This window comes from Nerophis ophidion, linkage group LG18, assembly GCF_033978795.1.
Source record: "Nerophis ophidion isolate RoL-2023_Sa linkage group LG18, RoL_Noph_v1.0, whole genome shotgun sequence".
NCBI classification, from domain to species: Eukaryota; Metazoa; Chordata; class Actinopteri; order Syngnathiformes; family Syngnathidae; genus Nerophis; species Nerophis ophidion.
This window is the reverse complement of record NC_084628.1, coordinates 10,644,187-10,666,686: the sequence shown is the minus strand read 5'-3', so window position 1 is coordinate 10,666,686 and position 22,500 is coordinate 10,644,187. Positions and strand designations below refer to the sequence as shown.

Below are 22,500 nucleotides of genomic sequence, written 5' to 3'. Positions count from 1 at the left end.
TTCACATTTTTTCAGGGTTTTTTCTATTTTTTTTATTCCGATTAATTTACAACTTATTTACAATAGCTACAACTTTATCAGATTTGAAAAATAAAAATGAAAATTCTAAATTGACTTTATTTTTTTTAAAAAATAAAATTATAATTTAAGACTTTGTTTTCAGATATAGGAAGATGACAAAATTTTAGCAAATAATCTGAAAAACTATTCTCTTTTTTAAACTAAAATGTCTGTCCAAAAGTTATCACTTCATGCTCAACATTTTTTTTTTCCAAAAATTGCCAGAAAATTATTTTTTTCTTATAAAATAGTGACATTTTCATATTTTTTCAGGGTTTTTTCTATTTTTTTTATCCCGATTAATTTACAACTTATTTACAATAGCTACAACTTTATCAGATTTGAAAAATAAAGATGAAAATTCTAAATTGACTTTATTCTTTTTTTTAAATAAAATTATGATTTAAGACTTTGTTTTAAGATATACGAAGATGACAATATTTTAGCAAATAATCTGAAAAACAATTCTCTTTTTTTAAACTTAATCATCTGTCCAAAAGTTATCACTTCATGCTCAACATTTTTTTTTTCCAAAAATTGCCAGAAAATTATTTTTTTCTTATAAAATAGTTACATTTTCATATTTTTTCAGGGTTTTTTCTATTTTTTTAATTCCGATTAATTTACAACTTATTTACAATAGCTACAACTTTATCAGATTTGAAAAATAAAAATGAAAATTCTAAATTGACTTTATTCTTTTTTTTAAATAAAATTATGATTTAAGACTTTGTTTTAAGATATACGAAGATGACAATATTTTAGCAAATAATCTGAAAAACAATTCTCTTTTTTTAAACTTAATCATCTGTCCAAAAGTTATCACTTCATGCTCAACATTTTTTTTCCAAAAATTGCCAGAAAATTATTTTTTTCTTATAAAATAGTGACATTTTCATATTTTTTCAGGGTTTTTTCTTTTTTTTTTATTCCGATTAATTTACAACTTATTTACAATAGCTACAACTTTATCAGATTTGAAAAATTAAAATTAAAATTCTAAATTGACTTTATTCTTTTTTTTTACATAAAATTATAATTTAAGACTTTGTTTAAGATATAGGAAGACGACAATATTTTAGCAAATAATCTGAAAAACAATTCTCTTTTTTTAAACTTAATTGTCCGTCCAAAAGTTATCACTTCATGCTCAACATTTTTTTTTCCAAAAAATTGCCAGAAAATTAAAATTTTTCCTCACAAATTAGTGACATTTCATATTTTTTCAGGGGTTTTTCTGTTTGTTTTTATTCCTATTAATTTACAACTTTTTTAGAATAGCTACAACTTTATCAGATTTGAAAAATAAAAATTCTAAATTTACTTTATTCTTTTTTTTAAATAAAATTATAATTTAAGACTTTGTTTTAAGATATAGGAAGATGACAATATTTTAGCAAATAATCTGAAAAACAATTTTCTTTTTTTAAACTTAATCAATCGTCTGTCCAAAAGTTATCACTTCATGCTCAACATTTTTTTTTCCAAAAAATTGCCAGAAAATTAAAATTTTTCCTCACAAATTAGTGACATTTCATATTTTTTCAGGGTTTTTTCTGTTTGTTTTTATTCCGATTAATTTACAACTTATTTACAATAGCTACAACTTTATCAGATTTGAAAAATAAAAATGAAAATTCTAAATTGACTTTATTCTTTTTTTTTAAATAAAATTATGATTTAAGACTTTGTTTTAAGATATAGGAAGATGACAATATTTTAGCAAATAATCTGAAAAACAATTCTCTTTTTTTAAACTTAATCGTCTGTCCAAAAGTTATCACTTCATGCTCAACATTTTTTTTTCCAAAAAATTGCCAGAAAATTAAAATTTTTCCTCACAAATTAGTGACATTTCATATTTTTTCAGGGGTTTTTCTGTTTGTTTTTATTCCTATTAATTTACAACTTTTTTAGAATAGCTACAACTTTATCAGATTTGAAAAATAAAAATTCTAAATTTACTTTATTCTTTTTTTTAAATAAAATTATAATTTAAGACTTTGTTTTAAGATATAGGAAGATGACAATATTTTAGCAAATAATCTGAAAAACAATTCTCTTTTTTTAAACTTAATCGTCTGTCCAAAAGTTATCACTTCATGCTCAACATTTTTTTTTTCCAAAAATTGCCAGAAAATTTTTTTTTTCTTATAAAATAGTTACATTTTCATATTTTTTCAGGGTTTTTTCTATTTTTTTTTTATTCCGATTAATTTACAACTTATTTACAATAGCTACAACTTTATCAGATTTGAAAAATAAAAATGAAAATTCTAAATTGACTTTATTCTTTTTTTTAAATAAAATTATGATTTAAGACTTTGTTTTAAGATATACGAAGATGACAATATTTTAGCAAATAATCTGAAAAACAATTCTCTTTTTTTAAACTTAATCGTCTGTCCAAAAGTTATCACTTCATGCTCAACATTTTTTTTTCCCAAAAATTGCCAGAAAATAATTTTTTTCTTATAAAATAGTGACATTTTCATATTTTTTTCAGGGTTTTTTCTATTTTTTTTATTCCGATTAATTTACAACTTATTTACAATAGCTACAACTTTATCAGATTTGAAAAATAAAAATGAAAATTCTAAATTGACTTTATTCTTTTTTTTAAATAAAATTATAATTTAAGACTTTGTTTTAAGATATAGGAAGATGACAATATTTTAGCAAATAATCTGAAAAACAATTCTCTTTTTTTAAACTTAATCGTCTGTCCAAAAGTTATCACTTCATCACTTCATGCTCAACATTTTTTTTTCCAAAAAATTGCCAGAAAATTAAAATTTTTCCTCACAAATTAGTGACATTTCATATTTTTTCAGGGTTTTTTCTGTTTGTTTTTATTCCGATTAATTTACAACTGATTTACAATAGCTACAACTTTATCAGATTTGAAAAATAAAAATGAAAATTCTAAATTGACTTTATTCTTTTTTTTTTAAATAAAATTATGATTTAAGACTTTGTTTTAAGATATAGGAAGATGACAATATTTTAGCAAATAATCTGAAAAACAATTCTCTTTTTTTAAACTTAATCGTCTGTCCAAAAGTTATCACTTCATGTTCAACATTTTTTTTTCCAAAAAATTGCCAGAAAATAAAAATTTTTCCTCACAAATTAGTGACATTTCATATTTTTTCAGGGTTTTTTCTGTTTGTTTTTATTCCGATTAATTTACAACTTTTTTAGAATAGCTACAACTTTATCAGATTCAAAAAATATAAAAATTTGAAATTTACTTTATTCTTTTTTTAAATAAAATTAAAATTTAAGACTTTGTTTTCAGATATAGGAAGATGATAAAATTTTTGCAAATAATCTGAAAAACAATTCTCTTTTTTTAAACTTAAATGTCTGTCCAAAAGTTATCACTTCATGCTCAACATTTTTTTTTTCAAAAAATTGTCAGATAATTAAATGTTTTCTTCTAAAATAGTGACATTTTCATATTTCTTCAGGGTTTTTTCTGGGTTTTTTTTATTCCTATTAATTATTAAAGTATTTACAATAGCTACAACTTTATTAGCTTTGAAAACTAGATATACATTTACTTTATTTTTTTAATAAAATTATAATTTAACTCTAGCAATTTTTCATTTTACTTTATTCTATTTTTACATACTACAATTTTATGATAACACATTTTGGGGTTTATCTTAATAAAAAAAAGCATGTTTTTACATTGAAATATGACAACATTTTAACAAAATAAACTGAAAAATTATCACTTTTTCTCATGAATGTGGTCCAACAATTTTTCTTTTTAATATTTTAACATTAAAAACATTTCTGTACAGTTTACAAGAATTTTATTCTCGTAAAATGACAAATGTATCTTTGTAAAATTCCATATAATTTACTCTAAAATAATGACATTATTGTCATATTTTTTTACATGGTCTGAAAAAAAGAACAATCCAAAAACTGATCGAATAATTATTTTTTTTTTACTCAATTTTTTTGGTCAGAAAGTTGTCAGTTCATGCTCAAATTGTCCATAAATGTTTTGAATTTTCTTCATAAAATAGTGAAATTCTCATATTTCTTTACACTTGTATTTTCATGATATAGTTTAGCAAACTTTTTTATATTTTTTCTGTTACTGGATGATTTTTTAGCAAAACTATTTAATAAAAAAATGTAACTTTATAGTAAAAATTACAAATGTATTTATTGTGAAATTACATATTTTATACTATAAATACCATAAGGTAGTTTGATTTTTTCAAGGTCTCAAAAATGATTGTTTTACCATGAATTTTTCCTTAATTCATGCACAATATTTTGGATATTTTTATAAAATGTTGATATTTTCCCTCATTGATTGATTGATTGATCGATTGAGACTTTTATTAGTAGATTGCACAGTACAGTACATATTCCGTACAATTGACCACTAAATGGTAACACCCGAATAACTTTTTCAACTTGTTTAATTCGGGGTCCACGTTAATCAATTCATAAATTAACAATATTATTTTTTTACACTTTTTAAACAACTTTTGTAAAGTTGTTTGTAAAACTTTTGTTCCTATGAAATTACAATTGTGTTAGTTTTCAAGTAGTTTATACTAGGGGTGTAACGGTACGTGTATTTGTATTGAACCGTTACGGTACGGGGGTGTACCGAACGAGTTTCTAAGCTAAAGTCTTAACAAGCTGCTTTGCTTTTTCTGCCTGTGTCAGCATCCAGCATTGTCCCACCCACACAACCATCTGATTGGTTACATATTTAGCGGTAACAGCCAATCAGCAGTGCGTATTCAGAGCGCATGTAATAAATGCTTCAGCGTCGAGCAGATAGCTGTTTAGCAGGTGAGCATAAGGCAGCGTACTCTATAATAAACACCTCCCAGTCAACTACTACCAACATCACTATGAGCCCGTTGACCTTCTAGACACTTACGGTGACGCTCAGCTCGCTCGCAGTTCTGGCTTGAGGTGAAGGCTAATTAGCTTTTAGCGTAACGTTAGTTCATTTTGCGGTGTGTGTGTGTGCCATAACATGTTGATACAAATATAACATTTACATAATAAAAATCAACTTCAGGCTTCCCAAATGCTGTGATAAATTAAGCATGATGAGTTGACTTGAAACTGATTAATGTTGCACTTTTTATATGTAGAAGAAGAGTTTTGTCATTTTATTTAATCTGAGCAACAATTTGAGGCAGTTTAATGTTGATTAACGTGGGCAGAATTATTACAGTGTTCCCAATGTTAAAAGGATAAAGCCATTTGTGGAGAGACGGAGCCGACGAGCCGAAGGCAAGATAGGAAAGACAGCGGTCCTACCCGAGATGGCGGCCAAGAGGCGGAGCATACAGCGGAGCGGAGAGACGGGGCGCACTTAGAGCGACACTGCAGCAATCCGAGTCAGGTGCGTAAACGACACACCTGCTCTCAATCACTGCATCTTCTGCTGCAGCATAAAAATGGAGAAGGAGGAGCAATCGTGGCAGAATCAGGAGAGGAAACAACGGACAACAAAGACAACGAAGACGACGAGAGCGACCAGGAGAAAGATGAGCCCCCGCGGAAGATGCAGCCACCGGCGAGCATGAATAGAGGTTGCGTTAGAAATAGGCGCGACCGACTGTAACGAAAACTTGGTTATTGAAAAAATAAACGAGAGTCAAACCTGCTACAATGCGTCTTGCATCGATGGTAACTGCAACCCACACGACGACGGCTGGAGACCTGTCACACCATTGTTTACAAATTTGGTAAATAAATTACCAAAAAAAATATATTTTGTTGTTTTCTTACTGAACCGGAAGGCAAAGCTCTCAATTTACAAGTCGATCTACGTTCCCATCCTCACCTATGGTCATGAGCTTTGGGTCATGACCGAAAGGATAAGATCACGGGTACAAGCGGCCGAAATGAGTTTCCTCCACCGGGTGGCGGGCCTCTCCCTTAGAGATAGGGTGAGAAGTTCTGCCATCCGGGAGGAACTCAAAGTAAAGCCGCTGCTCCTCCACATCGAGAGGAGCCAGATGAGGTGGTTCGGGCATCTGGTCAGGATGCCACCCGAACGCCTCCTCAGGGAGGTGTTTAGGGCACGTCCAGCCTGTAGGAGGCCACGGGGAAGACCCAGGACACGTTGGGAAGACTAGTGAAGTGAAGTGAATTATATTTATATAGCGCTTTTCTCTAGTGACTCAAAACGCTTTACATAGTGAAACCCAATATCTAAGTTACATTTAAACCAGTGTGGGTGGCACTGGGAGCAGGTGGGTAAAGTGCCTTGCCCAAGGACACAATGGCAGTGACTAGAATGATGGAAGCGGGAATCGAACCTGCAACCCTCAAGTTGCTGGCACGGCCAGTCTACAAACCGAGCTATGCCGCCTATGTCTCCCGGCTGGCCTGCGAACGCCTCGGGATCCCCCGGGAAGAGCTAAACGAAGTGGCCGGGGAGAGGGATGTCTGGGTTTCCCTGCTTAGGCTGTTGCCCCCGCGACCCGACCTCGGATAAGCGGAAGAAGATGGATGGATGGATGGAAGTTTTCTTACTGTACCGAAAATGAACCGAACCCTGACCTCTAAACCGAGGTACGTACCGAACCAACATTTTTGTGTCCCGTTACACCCCTAGTGTAGACTTTAATGACCACATGAAGATGGTTGGGAACGTTCAGGCGTGTTTTATTGTTGCGGACGGCCCCTGTCCCGTGTCCTGGACCTTCTAACGTGGAGGAAATGTGCACCAAAAGCAAAAAAAAAAAATGCTGAACATTGTTTTCTGGCTTATTATCAGAGATGAGTCAAGGCCTCGAGACGAAGCCAAGAAGAGGTTTAGCAGCGTGTGGACAAGCACTAAATGTCTCCAACAACATCTCCAGGTGGTCTAGAAAGCTCTTTAAACTGTGCTGGTCATAGGATTTAGGAGAAGGATGAGTAGAAAAAAAAAAGGGGGGGGGGGGGGGGTGGGGGGGGTCATTGCTGGGTCATTTTTTTCCACTTATCAATGTTTATGTCAACGGTTTAGCGCTGGGAGCGATGAAGTGAGGCTGCAAAGAAGTGTGTCTGTGGCAACAAAGCAGCAAATCCCATCAAATCCTGGCTGCCTCACACACGACAAACACTCCGACCTCCTCCGCCTCTCTAGAGAGCTAACGAGAGGCTTGGGAAAAAGACGGCCGCCCTTAACCCCCTTCGTACGATCGCCCTCCCCTTAGCGCCGCGTACCTCCTGCGTCCACAGCCGAGCGAGCTGACGGGAGAACGCGAGTACGAGGCGGCCTGACTGCATCAATCACGCCCGAGGACGACAGGAGGCGATGGAAAGAATGTTCGCTTTTAAAAATTTAAAACGACGAGAAGGAGAAAAGACGAGCTGGGAAAACATTTTATCACGTTATCGTCAGCATCAGCAACACAAGTTTTGTATAACTCGGCCATGTTTTTTCCTTAAGTCAGTGGTTCTCAAATGGGGGTACGCGTACCCCTGGGGGTACTTGAAGGTATGCCATGGGGTACGTGGGATTTTTAAAAAAATATTCAAAAAATAATGTGTGAGGTTCACATTTTTTTTTTGCGATTTTTTGCGGACTAGAATGTGCAATAATGTTATATCAGGGGTATTGAACCTATGGCTCGCGAGCCAGATGTGGCTCTTTTGATGACTGCATCTGGCTCTCGGATAAATCTGAGCTGACACTACTTAACACGATAAGTAAGGAATAATTCCACTTGTAATCACAGTGTTAAAAATAACGTTAAATATATAAAAATTCGGGCTTCACGGTGGCAGAGGGGTTAGTGCGTTTGCCTCACAATACAAAGGTCCTGCAGTCCTGGGTTCAAATCCAGGCTCGGGCTCTTTCTGTGTGGAGTTTGCATGTTCTCCCCGTGAATGCGTGGGTTCCCTCCGGGTACTCCGGCTTCCTCCCACTTCCAAAGACATGCACCTGGGGATAGGTTGATTGGCAACACTAAATTGGCCCTAGTGTGTGAATGTTGTCTATCTGTGTAGGCCCTGCGATGAGGTGGCGACTTGTCCAGGGTGTACCCCGCCTTCCGCCCGATTGTAGCTGAGATAGGCGCCAGCGCCCCCCGCGACCCCAAAAGGGAATAAGCGGTAGAAAATGGATGGATGGATATAAAAATGCTCATGCATTTGAATCCATCCATCCTTTTTTCTACCGCACCTGTTGAAGAAGTTGCCTTAAAGGTAAGAAATAATTTATTTATTATTGGTTAGTGTAGGGCTAGCCCTCTATGGGGTTCTTCAACAAGGCCCAGGTGGGCCATTTAGACACCTGTCGCTGATTTCGAGACCGGTCCTGGCAACACCCCGCTTCGCTGCAGACCCGCGGGCCACGCCCCCTCCTAAATTAGCTTCAGAATAACAACGTTATTATAAAGAATAAGAGACCTATTGTAATCTAGAAATGTTGGTCTTAATTAAAAATGCACACTTTTAGTTGTGTTCAGTGCTAAAAATATATTATATGGCTCTTACGTAAATACATTTGAAAATATTTGGCTTCTTGGCTCTCTCAGCCAAAAAGGTTCCCGACACCTGTGTTATATGTATGTGTGTATATATATATTCATATGCATGCATATATGCATCTGTGTGAATATATATATACATATACATAAATACATCTCTCATCTCTATCTTTTTTTTTTTACTATTTATATTACCATATTGTATATGCACCTTAGGAGGATCTGCTCCAATTTCTTTGTTCTTTGAACCTGTTCATTGCAATGATGACAATAAAACTCTATTCTAAAATAGCAACAATTCAAAAATCCTTTCTAAATATATTTATTGAATAATACTTCAACAAAAATGAATGTAAGTTCATAAACTGTGAAAAGAAATGCAACAATGCAATATTCAGTGTTGACAGCTAGATTTTTTGTGGACATGTTCCATAAATATTGATGTTAAAGATTTTTTTTTTGTAAAGAAATGTTTAGAATGAAGTTGATGAATCCAGATGGATCTCTATTACAATCCCCAAAGAGGGCACTTTAAGTTGATGATTACTTCAATGTGTAGAAATCTTTGTCCATCCATTTCTACCGCTTATTCCTTTTGGGGCCGCTGGTGCCTATCTCAGCTACAATCGGGCGGAAGGCAGGTACAAGTTGCCATCTCATCGCAGTATTTTTCAACAAGTTTTTAGTTATTTTTATATCTTTTTTTTCCAAATAGTTCAAGAAAGACCACTACAAATGAGCAATATTTTGCACTGTTATACAATTTAATAAATCAGAAACTGATGATATAGTGCTGTATTTTACTTCTTTATCTCTTTTTTTCCAAACAAAAATGCTTTGCTCTGATTAGTGGGTACTTGAATTAAAAAAATGTTCACAGGGGGTACATCACTGAAAAAAGGTTGAGAACCACTGCCTTAAAGAACAATCCACCATTGTGCTATGCTGCTCCTTTACAACACAACAATGTTTTTTCTTTAGCATTGCTTTTGGAAAAGTCTGAATTTTACCAATAGAACAGGGGTCGGAAACCTTTTTGGCTGAGAGAGCCATGAAAGCCAAATATTTAGGGACCGAATGTCCCTTTGGGACAGAGCACCCTGTTGTATTTCTAAGGTTTTATTATTATTATACCGCCGCCTCTTTCAGCTGTAATTTGACCCCCTTGATATGCTTCAAAACTCACCAAATTTTACACACACATCAGGACTGGCGAAAATTGCGATCTAATTAAAAAAACAAAACCCAAAACTCGAAATTGCGCTGTAGCGCCCCCTAGGAAATAACACAGTCAAAACTGCTTGTAACTTCCGTTAGGGAATGTCATAGAGACATGAAACAAAAACCTTTATGTAGGTCTGACTTAGACCTACATTTCATACTCTGACCTCCGTCAGCAAAAATCAACAGGAAGTTGGCAAAAACCCCTTCAAAATAAAAGTTTCCTAAAAAAATTCATTTTTGCCTCTTTGAGCTGTATTTTGACCCCCTTAAAATGCTTCAAAACTCACCAAACTGGACACACACATCAGGACGGGCAAAAATTACGATCTAATGAAAAAACCAAACCCCAAAACTCAAAATTGCGCTCTAGCGCCCCCTAGGAATAAAACACAAACAAAACTACTCCTTGGAAGAAAACACAGACAAAACGGCTTGTAACTTCCAGTAGGAATGTTGTAGAGACACAAAACTAAAACTTCTATGTAGGTCTCACTTAGACCTACATTTCATTCATTTACACCCTTCAGCAAAAATCAACAGGAAGTTGGCAATCACCCATTCAAAACAAACGTTTTGTAAAACCCCTCACCTTTTTTCAAACATTATCTCCTATGAGCACGTTTGTTATGTCGGCTTCAAACTCGCACAGGAAAGAGATTAAACCCTTCTGATTAAAAGTTGAGAAAAGAGTTTTTCTAACTGCTCCGGTTTTGATTTTACGAGCCTTCAAAGAACGCCTGCGTTGCTGCCGTCTCAAGATGGCCGCTTAAAAGCAGGAAGCACCAGCGTGACCACACAATGCAGAGAAGGTAGGTACTGTGCAGGTAAAGATATGTTGTCTGGGTGATGGCAGGAAGCACCAGCGTGTATTGGTGAAAAAAAGGAGCACCAGTGTGACCCCAGGATGCAGGGAAGGTAGGCAACGTGCAGGTAAAGATATGTTGAATGGGTAAAGGCAGGAAACAGCAAAAGTTGGTCCCGTCCATCGCTGCTTGCAGCTTTAATTTTAAATGTATTTTCGTGACAGCCATATAATATTTTTTAAACACTGAATACAACCAAATGCGTGCATTTTTAAGTAAGACCAACATTTTTAGAGTGTAATAAGTCTCTCATTATTTTTAACAACATTGTTATCCTGAAGCTAACCAATAAACAATAACATACTTCTTGCCATTAATGCTACTTCTTGAAATGCATGAGAATGTTTTATATTTTGAACGTTATTTTTAACACTGTGATTACCAGAAGAATTATTCATTACATATCGTTTATTAAGCAATGTCAGCTAAGATTTATCTGAGAGACAGATGCAGTTATCAAAAGAGCCTCATCTATCTAGACTCGAAAGCCATAGGTTCCCTACCTCTGCAATAGAGCATTTAAAAAACAAAACAAAAAAAAAAACAATACAAATGAAGTCAGGATAATTATTTAAAAAAATAAGTTCTACATATAACTAATGTTAAAAATATAAATAGAAAATATAGACATTTAATGTTTGATATTTTTATTTTAAAATATTATAGGGATACACTTTCATAGGGAAGGACAGCAAAAAAATTACCAAAAATCTGTCATAATTTCAAATTTTTAGACTTTAGCAAGAGAGAAAAAAGTGATGATTTTACACTAAATATAGTCAAATATTTTCAGAGGAGTTTGCATGTTCTCCCTGTGACTGCGTGGGTTCCCTCCGGGTACTCCGGCTTCCTCCCACTTCCAGAAATATTAGTGTTGCCAATTTAGTGATTGGCAACACTAAATGGTGCCTAGTAGAGATGCGCGGGTTGCGGTCACAACCGCGGGTCGGGCGGGTGACATGACGAAAAAATAGATTTTAATTAGATTCGGGCGGGTGGCGGTTGAACCAATTCGGAAATATATATTGTAATAATCCCAGGAATGTAGGCTCATAAAACTACAAGGAAATTCATGGTCTTACATACAAATAAAGTGATTTTTCCACAAAATGTGTTAAATATTATGAGAATAATATAGAACTTTTACAATGTGAATAATGCCAGAATATAAGAATGAAGGCCGTTTCAATACATGCGTAATCTGTTGAATCGCTTGCGCCGCTGAAATCCGGGTCTGAATCCGAGCTACTATACTATACCTTTCTGTACTATCCGCCTTGCATGTTTTTGGTGGCTTCACGCAGTGACGTCACAGGACAATAGATGGGTGGATATAGCGATGGTGTAAATCAGGCACTTTGAAGCCATTTTTCGGGATATTGCCTGATGGGTAAAATTTTGAGAAAAACTTCGAAAAATAAAATAAGCCACTGGGAATTGATTTTTATTGGTTTTAACCCTTCTGAAATTGTGATAATGTTCCCCTTTAATGGCAATATCTGGACCACTTGTGTACTCAGAGACTTCGCAGTCTGTTTGCTCCACAGGAGCCATGTTGGTTTGGTGCACCACCACTTTGTTTACTTCTGTTCAAAAGTCACGTGTCCGAGTGCAACTTATACTTTATTGTTTTTTATAAATATATCTCATCCATTAATCCATCCCTTTTCTACCGCTTGTCCCTTTTGGGGTTGTGGGGGTTGCTGGAGCCTATCTCAGCTGCATTCGGGTGGAAAGCAGGGTACACCCATCTCAGGAAAATGAGCAAATATAAGGCCATCATTCTCAAATTCACTTTATTGAAAACAAATTTGCCAAGTTACAATTGATTTTGACTGACTATTTTACACCTTTTTTATTTTTTTTTACAAGAATTAAGTATAAATATCTATTCATCCATCCATTTCCTACCGCTAGTCCCTTTTGGGGTGGCGGTGGGTGCTGGAGCCTATCTCAGCTTCATTCAGGCGGAAGGCGGGGTACACCCTGGACAAGTCGCCACCTCATTGCAGAGCCAACACAGATAGACAGACCACATTCACACTCACATTCACACACTAGGGCCAAGTTAGTGTTTATTTTATTTTATTTGATCCATGTTGTACCCCGACTTCTGCCCGAGTGCAGCTGGGATAGACTCAAGCACCCCCCCGGCCTCCAGAGGGACAAGTAGTAGAAAATGGATGGATGTATTTATCGAAAGTATAATAAAGCTTTATTAAATAAATACATGATTAAAATATTACTACTAGAAACCATAGTCCTCCTTATGGCTAAAGGACCTCATGGTTTTCCTAGATTTAGAGAAAATTAAATAAAATCTGAGGGCTACACCAAAACAATTAGACTTGACCTGAGTTACATTGCTCCAATAAAGACACTAAAGTATAAATATTCACAGATGACAATAAACTTTTCCACTTATCTCAACTCTTTTTTTTGTCAGTGACACTTCTCTGTATTTTTGTGATTTTTTTTTTTTTTGTGTGTGTGGGGCGGTATAGCTCGGTTGGTAGAGCGGCCGTGCCAGCAACTTGAGGGTTGCAGGTTCGATCCCTGCTTTCGCCATCCCAGTCACTGCCGTTGTGTCCTTGGGCAAGACACTGTACCCACCTGCTCTCAGTGCCACCCACACTGGTTTATATGTAAAAATTAGATATTGGGTTTCACTATGTAATGCGCTTTGAGTCACTAGAGAAAAAGCGCTATATAAATATAATTCACTTCACACTTCACTTTTTTTTCTTTTAGTCGGTTCATGTGATTCTCTATCTGCTTGAGGTGAAGAGGAATGCAGTGCATTGCTACCCACTGTGACTGAAATGTAAGGGGGGTGGGGGGGGCTGGTATTTTCATTACATTTTTTTTGTTATGTTTTTTTATTTTTGTAATTTTTTTTTTTTTTTTTTTTAGAGTTTTTATATATTTTTTAAATGTATTTTTTATTTAAAAAAACACAGTGTCTGTTTTCTCAATACCTGTATTATGATTTCCCTGTCAAATGAATAGATAAATATAATTACAAAAATAGTACTACAAATACTATTTAATATAATAACCAAATCACTTAATACTATTAATATTATATTAATAAATAAATACTACATTATTGATAAAAAATAATAATCAAAATAGGTTTTCTTTTATAAAAAGTTGCAATATTAATCATTAAAAAATAAATAACGTTTTTTTTAGTTTTTATGAAATGAAACTATTTTTGGTGTATTTTTGAAATAAAAAAATACTGGGGCGAGGGAAGTCTGGGCTTCCCTGCTTAGGCTACTGCCCCCGCGACCCGACCTCGGATAAGCAGAAGAAGATGGATGGATGGCATTCAGTCAATCAAAGTTTATTTATATAAAGTTAAAGTAGTTATGATTGTCACACACACACGAGGTATGGCGAAATTATTCTCTGCATTTGACCCATCACCCTTGATCACCCTCGGGGAGGTGAGGGGAGCAGTGAGCAGCAGCGTGTGCCGCGCCCGGGAATCATTTTTTGGTGATATAACCCCCAACTCCAACCCTTGATGCTGAGCGCCAAGCAGGGAGGTAATGGTTCCCATTTTTTGTAGCTGGGGTTTGAATTCAAAACCTCTCGATCTCAGGGCGGACACTCTAACCACTAGGCCACTGAGCCCTAAAATCACGAGTATCTCAAAGGGCCACACAACCCACAACGACTCAGATCCCAAAAAATCAACCCAATGGGCTACAATGAGGAACCTTGGAGGGGACCCTCAACACCCCCTGGGCAATTTGTGCAATGGACATTAAAATATTATTTACATTGCAAATACTTTTCATTTTCAAAAGTAAAAAAAAATATATATATATATATATATATATGGAGTGCCATCTCCGGGTTGGGGAGGAGACCCTGCCCCAAGTGGAGGAGTTCAAGTACCTAGGAGTCTTGTTCACGAGTGAGGGAAGAGTGGATCGTGAGATCGACAGGCGGATCGGTGCGGCGTCTTCAGTAATGCGGACGTTGTATCGATCCGTTGTGGTGAAGAAGGAGCTGAGCCGGAAGGCAAAGCTCTCAATTTACCGGTCGATCTACGTTCCCATCCTCACCTATGGTCATGAGCTTTGGGTCATGACCGAAAGGATAAGATCACGGGTACAAGCGGCCGAAATGAGTTTCCTCCGCCGGGTGGCGGGGCTCTCCCTTAGAGATAGGGTGAGAAGCTCTGCCATCCGGGAGGAACTCAAAATAAAGCCGCTGCTCCTTCACATCGAGGAGCCAGATGAGGTGGTTCGGGCATCTGGTCAGGATGCCACCCGAACGCCTCCCTAGGGAGGTGTTTAGGGCACGTCCAGCTGGTAGGAGGCCAGGGGGAAGACCCAGGACACGTTGGGAAGACTATGTCTCCCGGCTGGCCTGGGAACGCCTCGGGATCCCCCGGGAAGAGCTGGACGAAGTGGCTGGAGATAGGGAAGTCTGGGCTTCCCTGCTTAGGCTGCTGCCCCCGCGACCCGACCTCGGATAAGCGGAAGATGATGGATAGATGGATATATATATATATATATATATATATATATATGTAATTACTGTATTTTCCCATGTTGGAATAACTGTCATATGTGTTTATATTCACCTAAATGTCACATAGAATGAAGCATCAATGTTGAAATATTAGTCATTCATGTATTATGCATGAGTTGGATATTTTTGGGACTTGGCTTAATTTGGTGATAGGCCATAGGAAGGCATTGGATGAACAAGTCCTACCTGTGGGACACATGTCACGTCCATTGGGGACCTCCTGCAGGGGCACATGTTGGTGGGGGTAGAGCGGCTGTGAGGGGCAGAAGTGCTGCTGCTGAGGGTGGACAACAGCCGGAAGATGAAACTGAGGACAAACGGCGACTCCCCCGCTCTGCTTCTGCGGACAAACAAAACAGAACCATTATTTACCGCCTTGTTTCCGCCTCGGCTAAATATGACGCTTTATCTTTTTTTTTTTGCCGTGTTGTTTTATTTTGCGGCTTATCTCAGAAATGCGACTGGGGGAGGAGTATGAATTTTGCTGGATGTAAGAGATAGCGGCGTGTTTATTTTTAGCATATCTAAACGTGCACTGGTCAACAAGGCTCAGTGGATATTGTTGAGGGGCTTCTGTTGGAAAGGAAAAAATACATTTTGTCACCAAGTAACTAATTAAAGTATCCCAGCTGTGTGTTACACGACATCATTCTACACTGACTGACCATCTGATAAGCGCAGCAGCGTTTATCAGTAGCCGGCCAGCTTTTTAGAGCACAAACAAGAAACGGCGATGTCGGGGGATTTATGCAAGCCTTTATGGGTATGAGAGTGAGACGAGATTTATCTTCTATCAGTCCAGAGAGCGGGCGAAGAAAGTGAGAATGCATGAAGGAGCAACGTGATGATGGACGGATTGGAGAGAGGAGAGAAACCATAGCAGTGGCGCCACACGGCTATTTGACACACATAGGCTGGAGGAGGCGCAATATTCAAATATTCACTGTTAGAATTAAAAAAGTAAGTTAAAGGCCTACTGAAACCCACTACTACCGACCACGCAGTCTGATAGTTTATATATTAATGATGAAATATTAACATTGCAACACATGCCAATACGGACGGTTTAGTTTACTAAATTGCAATTTTAAATTTCCCGCGAAGTTTCCCGTTGAAAAAGTCGCGGAATGATGACACGTGTTTGTGACATTATTGGTTTGAGGGGACATATTAGCCAGCACCACTTACGGCTAAAAGTCGTCTCTATTCATCGCGCAATTACACAGTATTCTGGACATCTGTGGTGCAGAATCTTTTGCAATTTGTTCAATTAATAATGGAGAAGTCAAAGTATAAAATACTACACGGTCTAGCTCCAGCCTATCTTGCCGATTGTATTGTACCATATGTCCCGGCAAGAAATCTGCGTTCAAAAGACTCCGGCTTATTAGTGATTCCTAGAGCCCGAAAAAAGTCTGCGGGCTATAGAGCGTTTTCCGTTTGGGCTCCAGTACTCTGGAATGCCCTCCCGGTAACAGTTCGAGATGCTACCTCAGTAGAAGCATTTAAGTCTCACCTTAAAACTCATCTGTATACTCTAGCCTTTAAATAGACCTCCTTCTTAGACCAGTTGATCTGCCGCTTCTTTTCTTTCTCCTATGTCCATCCCCTCCCTTGTGGAGGGGGTCCGGTCCGATGACCATGGATGAAGTACTGGCTGTCCAGAGTCGAGACCCAGGATGGACCGCTCGTCGGGACCCAGGATGGACCGCTCGCCTGTATCGGTTGGGGACATCTCTACGCTGCTGATCCGCCTCCGCTTGAGATGGTCTCCTGTGGACGGGACTCTCGCTGCTGTCTTGGATCCGCTTGAACTGAACTCTCGCGGCTGTGTTGGAGCCACTATGGATTGAACTTTCACAGTATCATGTTGGGGGGGGGGGGGGGGGGGGGGGGGGGGGTTGCCCACATCTGAGGTCCTCTCCAAGGTTTCTCATAGTCAGCATTGTCACTGGCGTCCCACTGGATGTGAATTCTCCCTGCCCACTGGGTGTGAGTTTTCCTTGCCCTTTTGTGGCTTCCTCCGAGGATGTTGTAGTCGTAATGATTTGTGCAGTCCTTTGAGACATTTGTGATTTGGGGCTATATAAATAAACATTGATTGATTGATTGATTGATTGATTGATTGAAAGATGGAGGTGGGAAGCTTTTAGCCTTTAGCCACACAAACACACGGTGTTTCCTTGTTTGAAATTCCCGGAGGTGAAGCTTTACTATGGATCAGAGCGGTCAAGCGAACATGGATCCCGACCACTTGTCAACCGGCAGGTTTCAGTGAGAAAATTGTGGTAAAAAGTCGCCTCTTACTGGAGATCAGCGGAGCTTGCGCCGTCCATGCACCTGCCGTGACTTCCCTCAGAGAGTGGCGTCAAGACACCCGTGGACACACCCCTCCGACTATCAGGTACTATTTAACTCACTAAAACACTAGCAACACAATAGAAAGATAAGGGATTTCCCACAATTATCTTAGTAAATGTGTCTAAAAACATCTGAATCGCTCACAATGCAATCGCCTTTTTTTTTTCTTTTCTAGTCCTTCACTATCAATATCCTCATCCACAAATCTTTCATCCCCGCTCAAATTAATGGGGAAATTGTCGCTTTCTCGGTCCGAATAGCTCTTGATGCTGGAGGCTCACATTATAAACAATGTGAGGATGTGAGGAGCCCTCACACCGGTGACGTCGTCTGCTACTTCCGGTAAAGGCAGGGCTTTTTTTTTAGCAACCAAAAGTTGCTAACTTTATCGTCGTTGTTCTCTACTAAATCCTTTCATCAAAAATATGGCAATATCGCGAAATTATCAAGTATGACACATAGAATGGACCTGCTATCCCCGTTTGAATAAGAAAATCTCATTTCAGTAGGCCTTTAAAAGGTTATGGCCGGATTTTGGCTAAACTTTAGGGTAATGTCAGAAATGGAAAAAGAAACATGTGATTAGATTTTAGGGGTGATCCGCATCAACTTCTGGATTCAGGATTGTTTTTTTTAAGGATTATTTACTATTCTATTGAGCGATAGAGCCTTGCAAAGTTCTGCGCTCTCTGAGTGATTTTCTATTTTCTCATTAAAATGTCTTGTGTGCATAGAATATAATAAAAAAAAGTATTGTGATTTAATTGGCATACAATTGCTATTTTGTTGTATTAATTTTATTAATACCATGACTTGACATGAAATAAAATAATGACGTAATTTACATAACATCCATTTTCTACTGTTTGTCCCTTTTACGGTCACAGGAGGGCTGCAGTCTATCCTAGCTGCACTTGGGCGAAAGGCGGGTTACACCGTGGACAAGTCTCTACCTAATCACAGGGCCAACACAGCTAGACAACATTCACACAATTAGGGCCAATTTAGTGTTGTCACCAGATGCATGTCTTTGGAGGTGGGAGGAAGCCGGAGTACGTGGAGGGAACCCATACAGTCACAGGGCAAACTAAACATAGAAAGACCCAGAGCCAGGGAATTGAACTCAGGACCTTATTATTGTCAGGCACGAGCATTAACAACCGCACCATCGTGCTGCCCTGACACATAGAATGGACCTGCTATCCCCGTTTAAATAAGAAAATCTCATTTCAGTAGGCCTTTAAGTGTTAAAATGTGTATGTGTGTGTTAAACTGACTGACCGATGTACTCCAGCAGCCACAAAAGTCAACAAAAAAAAGCTAAACACACTCACAGTATGGTCCAAAACTAAACTAAACAAGACAAAGAAAAAGACAAACAGCATGAACATGAATTGATGAAATGACCATGAATTTACCAAGAACTGATTTACGTGGACCCCGCCTCAAACAAGTTGAAAAACTTATTCAAGTGTTTCCATTTAGTGGTCAATTGTACGGAATATGTACTGTACTGTGCAATCTAATAATAAAAGTTTCAATCAATCAATGACAATATGGGCCTACAACATTTGGGATTGTTCCATTTAAAAATAATATATGATATATGTGCAACCCGAGGGTCCCTGGTTCAAATCCCACCTAGTACCAACCTCGTCACGTCCGTTGTGTCCTGAGCAAGACACTTCACCCTTGCTCCTGATGGTTACTGGTTAGCGCCTTGCATGGCAGCTCCCTCCATCAGTGTGTGAATGTGTGTGTGAATGGGTAAATGTGGAAGTAGTGTCAAAGCGCTTTGAGTACCTGGAAGGTAGAAAAGCGCTATACAAGTACAACCCATCCATCCATCCATCCATCATCTTCCGCTTATCCGAGGTCGGGTCGCGGGGGCAGCAGCCTAAGCAGGGAAGCCCAGACTTCCCTATCTCCAGCCACTTCGTCTAGCTCTTCCCGGGGGATCCCGAGGCGTTCCCAGGCCAGCCGGGAGACATAGTCTTCCCAACGTGTCCTGGGTCTTCCCTGTGGCCTCCTACCAGCTGGACGTGCCCTAAACACATCCCTAGGGAGGCGTTCGGGTGGCATCCTGACCAGATGCCCGAACCACTTCATCTGGCTCCTCTCGATGTGAAGGAGCAGCGGCTTTACGTTGAGCTCCTTTCGGATGGCAGAGCTTCTCACCCTATCTCTAAGGGAGAGTCCCGCCACACGGCGGAGGAAACTCATTTCGGCCGCTTGTACCCGTGATCTTATCCTTTCGGTCATGACCCAAAGCTCATGACCATAGGTGAGGATGGGAACGTAGATCGACCGGTAAATTGAGAGCTTTGCCTTCCGGCTCAGCTCCTTCTTCACCACAACGGATCGATACAACGTCCGCATTACTGAAGACGCCGCACCGATCCGCCTGTCGATCTCACGATCCACTCTTCCCCCACTCGTGAACAAGACTCCTAGGTACTTGAACTCCTCCACTTGGGGCAGGGTCTCCTCCCCAACCCGGAGATGGCACTCCGGGCGAGAACCATGGACTCGGACTTGGAGGTGCTGATTCTCATTACAACCCATCTCAAGTACAACCCATTTATCATTTATTTATTTAAATGGGTTATACTTGTTTAGCGCTTTTCTACCTTTTTAAGGAATTCAAAGCGCTTTGACACTATTTCCACATTCACCCATTCACACACTGATGGCTGGAGCTGCCATGCAAGGCGCTAACCAGGACTCCATCAGGAGCAAGGGTGAAGTGTCTTGCTCAAGGACACAATAGAGGAGACTTGGATGGTAGAAGGTGGGGATTGAACCAGGAACCCTCAGGTTGCTGGCACAGCCACTCTCCCAAAAAAATCTCATTTCATAGGCCTTTAAAGTACAACATGTTTGGATGGAAAACCCTCTGACTTGATGTCTAAATATACCAACATGTACAACTGTGTTGTTTGTCAAGTCGCTACTACAAAAACATGGCAGAATAAGTTTGCCTCACCTTTTGACCACATCCGCCGTGCCGTACCAGCGTCTCAATTCCAAAGGCGAGCCCCGCCACCTGGGCCAATTAGGAGCGGCGGCACTGCAACCTTCCATGTTTTCTATCAGGTTGTCATTAGCATATAACCTCCGCCTCTTATCCTAATGCGCTGCAGCTCTGCATACAAATGTGCGCATTTGTCTCGCTGCTCTCTGGCCTTCACCTTTCCAACGCTCACCTGACAGGAATCCCAATGTTCCCCCGCTTCCTCCCGCTCTGTTGTTCGGGAACACTTTGTTTGGCGGCGACTGTGTTAGGACCGCTTAGTGCGATGTCTCCGAGCGCCGCCTGCCAGCCTGTTTGGCTTGTGCAAAAGGTCATAAGGCTGACGAAGGAAATTGGTCGGCGTTTGCTGGATGAAATGGTGAGGACAGTGAACGCAACACACACACACACAAAAATGGAGGTGATGGATTCCAGAGTTGCAACATCTCTGGGCAGCGTGGTGGGTCGGTCGTCTGAGGTGATTTACGAGGGGGAGAGAGTCGGGAGCGGGGGTCTTACCGTCGCGCCCAGACGGTCACAGGGGTGAAGGGCCGGATAGGAAGAAACTGGATCCATGTAGTAAGTCATCATGGCCGCTGCGGACAGCAGAAGCTGGGCCTGCTGAAGGGATCAACACTGCAACACATGAGGCCGGCCATCAATCACACGCTGTTTACACTCTGTTTTACGTGTGTGTGTGTGTGTGTGTGTGTGTGTGTGTGTGTGTTTGCGAGCGATGGGATCTGGGAGAGGAACACATGTTGTGTTAAAATGTCCAATCTGAAGAAAGCTTCATCCGGACATTAGTAGTGTAGCGCTTCACCAGGCTGCAGCACATGGAAAGAACACAATCCCTCCCTCACACCAGGTCTCAACGACGACCGCGAGGAACGGGAATCAACTCGCGAAACGATTCGGAATCATTTGTGTGGTACTCCCAAAAAAAAAAAGAAGCAGGGCACATATTTGTATTTTCCAATAGAAAAGTAGGGGGACGTAAATGTGAATTATCCATCCATCCATCCATTTTCTACCGCTTATTCCCTTTCGGGGTCGCGGGGGGCGCTGGCGCCTATCTCAGCTACAATCGGGCGGAAGGCAGGGTACACCCTGGACAAGTCGCCACCTCATCGCAGGGCTAACACAGATAGACAGACAACATTCACACACTAGGGCCAATTTAGTGTTGCCAATCAACCTATCCCCAGGTGCATGTCTTTGGAGGTGGGAGGAAGCCGGAGTACCCGGAGGGTGAGTTATATTTATATGGCGGTTTTCTCTAGTGACTCAAAGCGCTTTACATAGTGAAACCCAATATCTAAGTTACATTTAAACCAGTGTGGGTGGCACTGGGAGCAGGTGGGTAAAGTGTCTTGCCCAAGGACACAACAGCCGTGACTAGGATGGCGGAAGCGGGAATCGAACCTGCAACCCTCAACCGAGTTATACCGCCCCACAAATGAATCTGTTCCAGGGTCAAACCAGTAAAGTTTTGAGTAACATTTTTACATCTCCAATGCAACTGCAAAACTCATCCGTCCATCTTTTTCCACTTATCTGTACTGACTGTCCAGAGTCGAGACCCAGGATGGACCGCTCGTCGGGACCCAGGATGGACCGCTCGCCTGTATCGGTTGGGGACATCTCTACGCTGCTGATCCGCTTGAGATGGTTTCCTGTGGACGGGACTCTCGCTGCTGTCTTGGAGCCACTATGGATTGAACTTTCACAGTATCATGTTAGACCCGCTCGACATCCATTGCTTTCGGTCCCCTAGAGGGGGGGGGGGGGGTGCCCACATCTGAGGTCCTCTCCAAGGTTTCTCATAGTCAGCATTGTCACTGGCGTCCCACTGGATGTGAATTCTCCCTGCCCACTGGGTGTGAGTTTTCCTTGCCCTTTTGTGGGTTCTTCCGAGGATGTTGTAGTCGTAATGATTTGTGCAGTCCTT

At 39.6% G+C, this 22,500-nt stretch overlaps 1 protein-coding gene across 1 annotated transcript in view; it reads right to left on the bottom strand.

Annotated features, from left to right (window-relative positions):
- Positions 1-22,500, bottom strand: part of ets1 (v-ets avian erythroblastosis virus E26 oncogene homolog 1) — a 146,775-nt gene that overhangs the window by 113,819 nt on the left and 10,456 nt on the right. The window contains exons 2-3 of the mRNA XM_061878743.1: positions 21,069-21,185; positions 15,362-15,515 (exon numbers count right to left, since the gene is read on the bottom strand). Of these exons, the coding sequence (XP_061734727.1) occupies positions 15,362-15,515; positions 21,069-21,140 (226 nt within the window). The 5' untranslated portion in view covers positions 21,141-21,185. The remainder of the gene's footprint in view (positions 1-15,361; positions 15,516-21,068; positions 21,186-22,500) is intronic.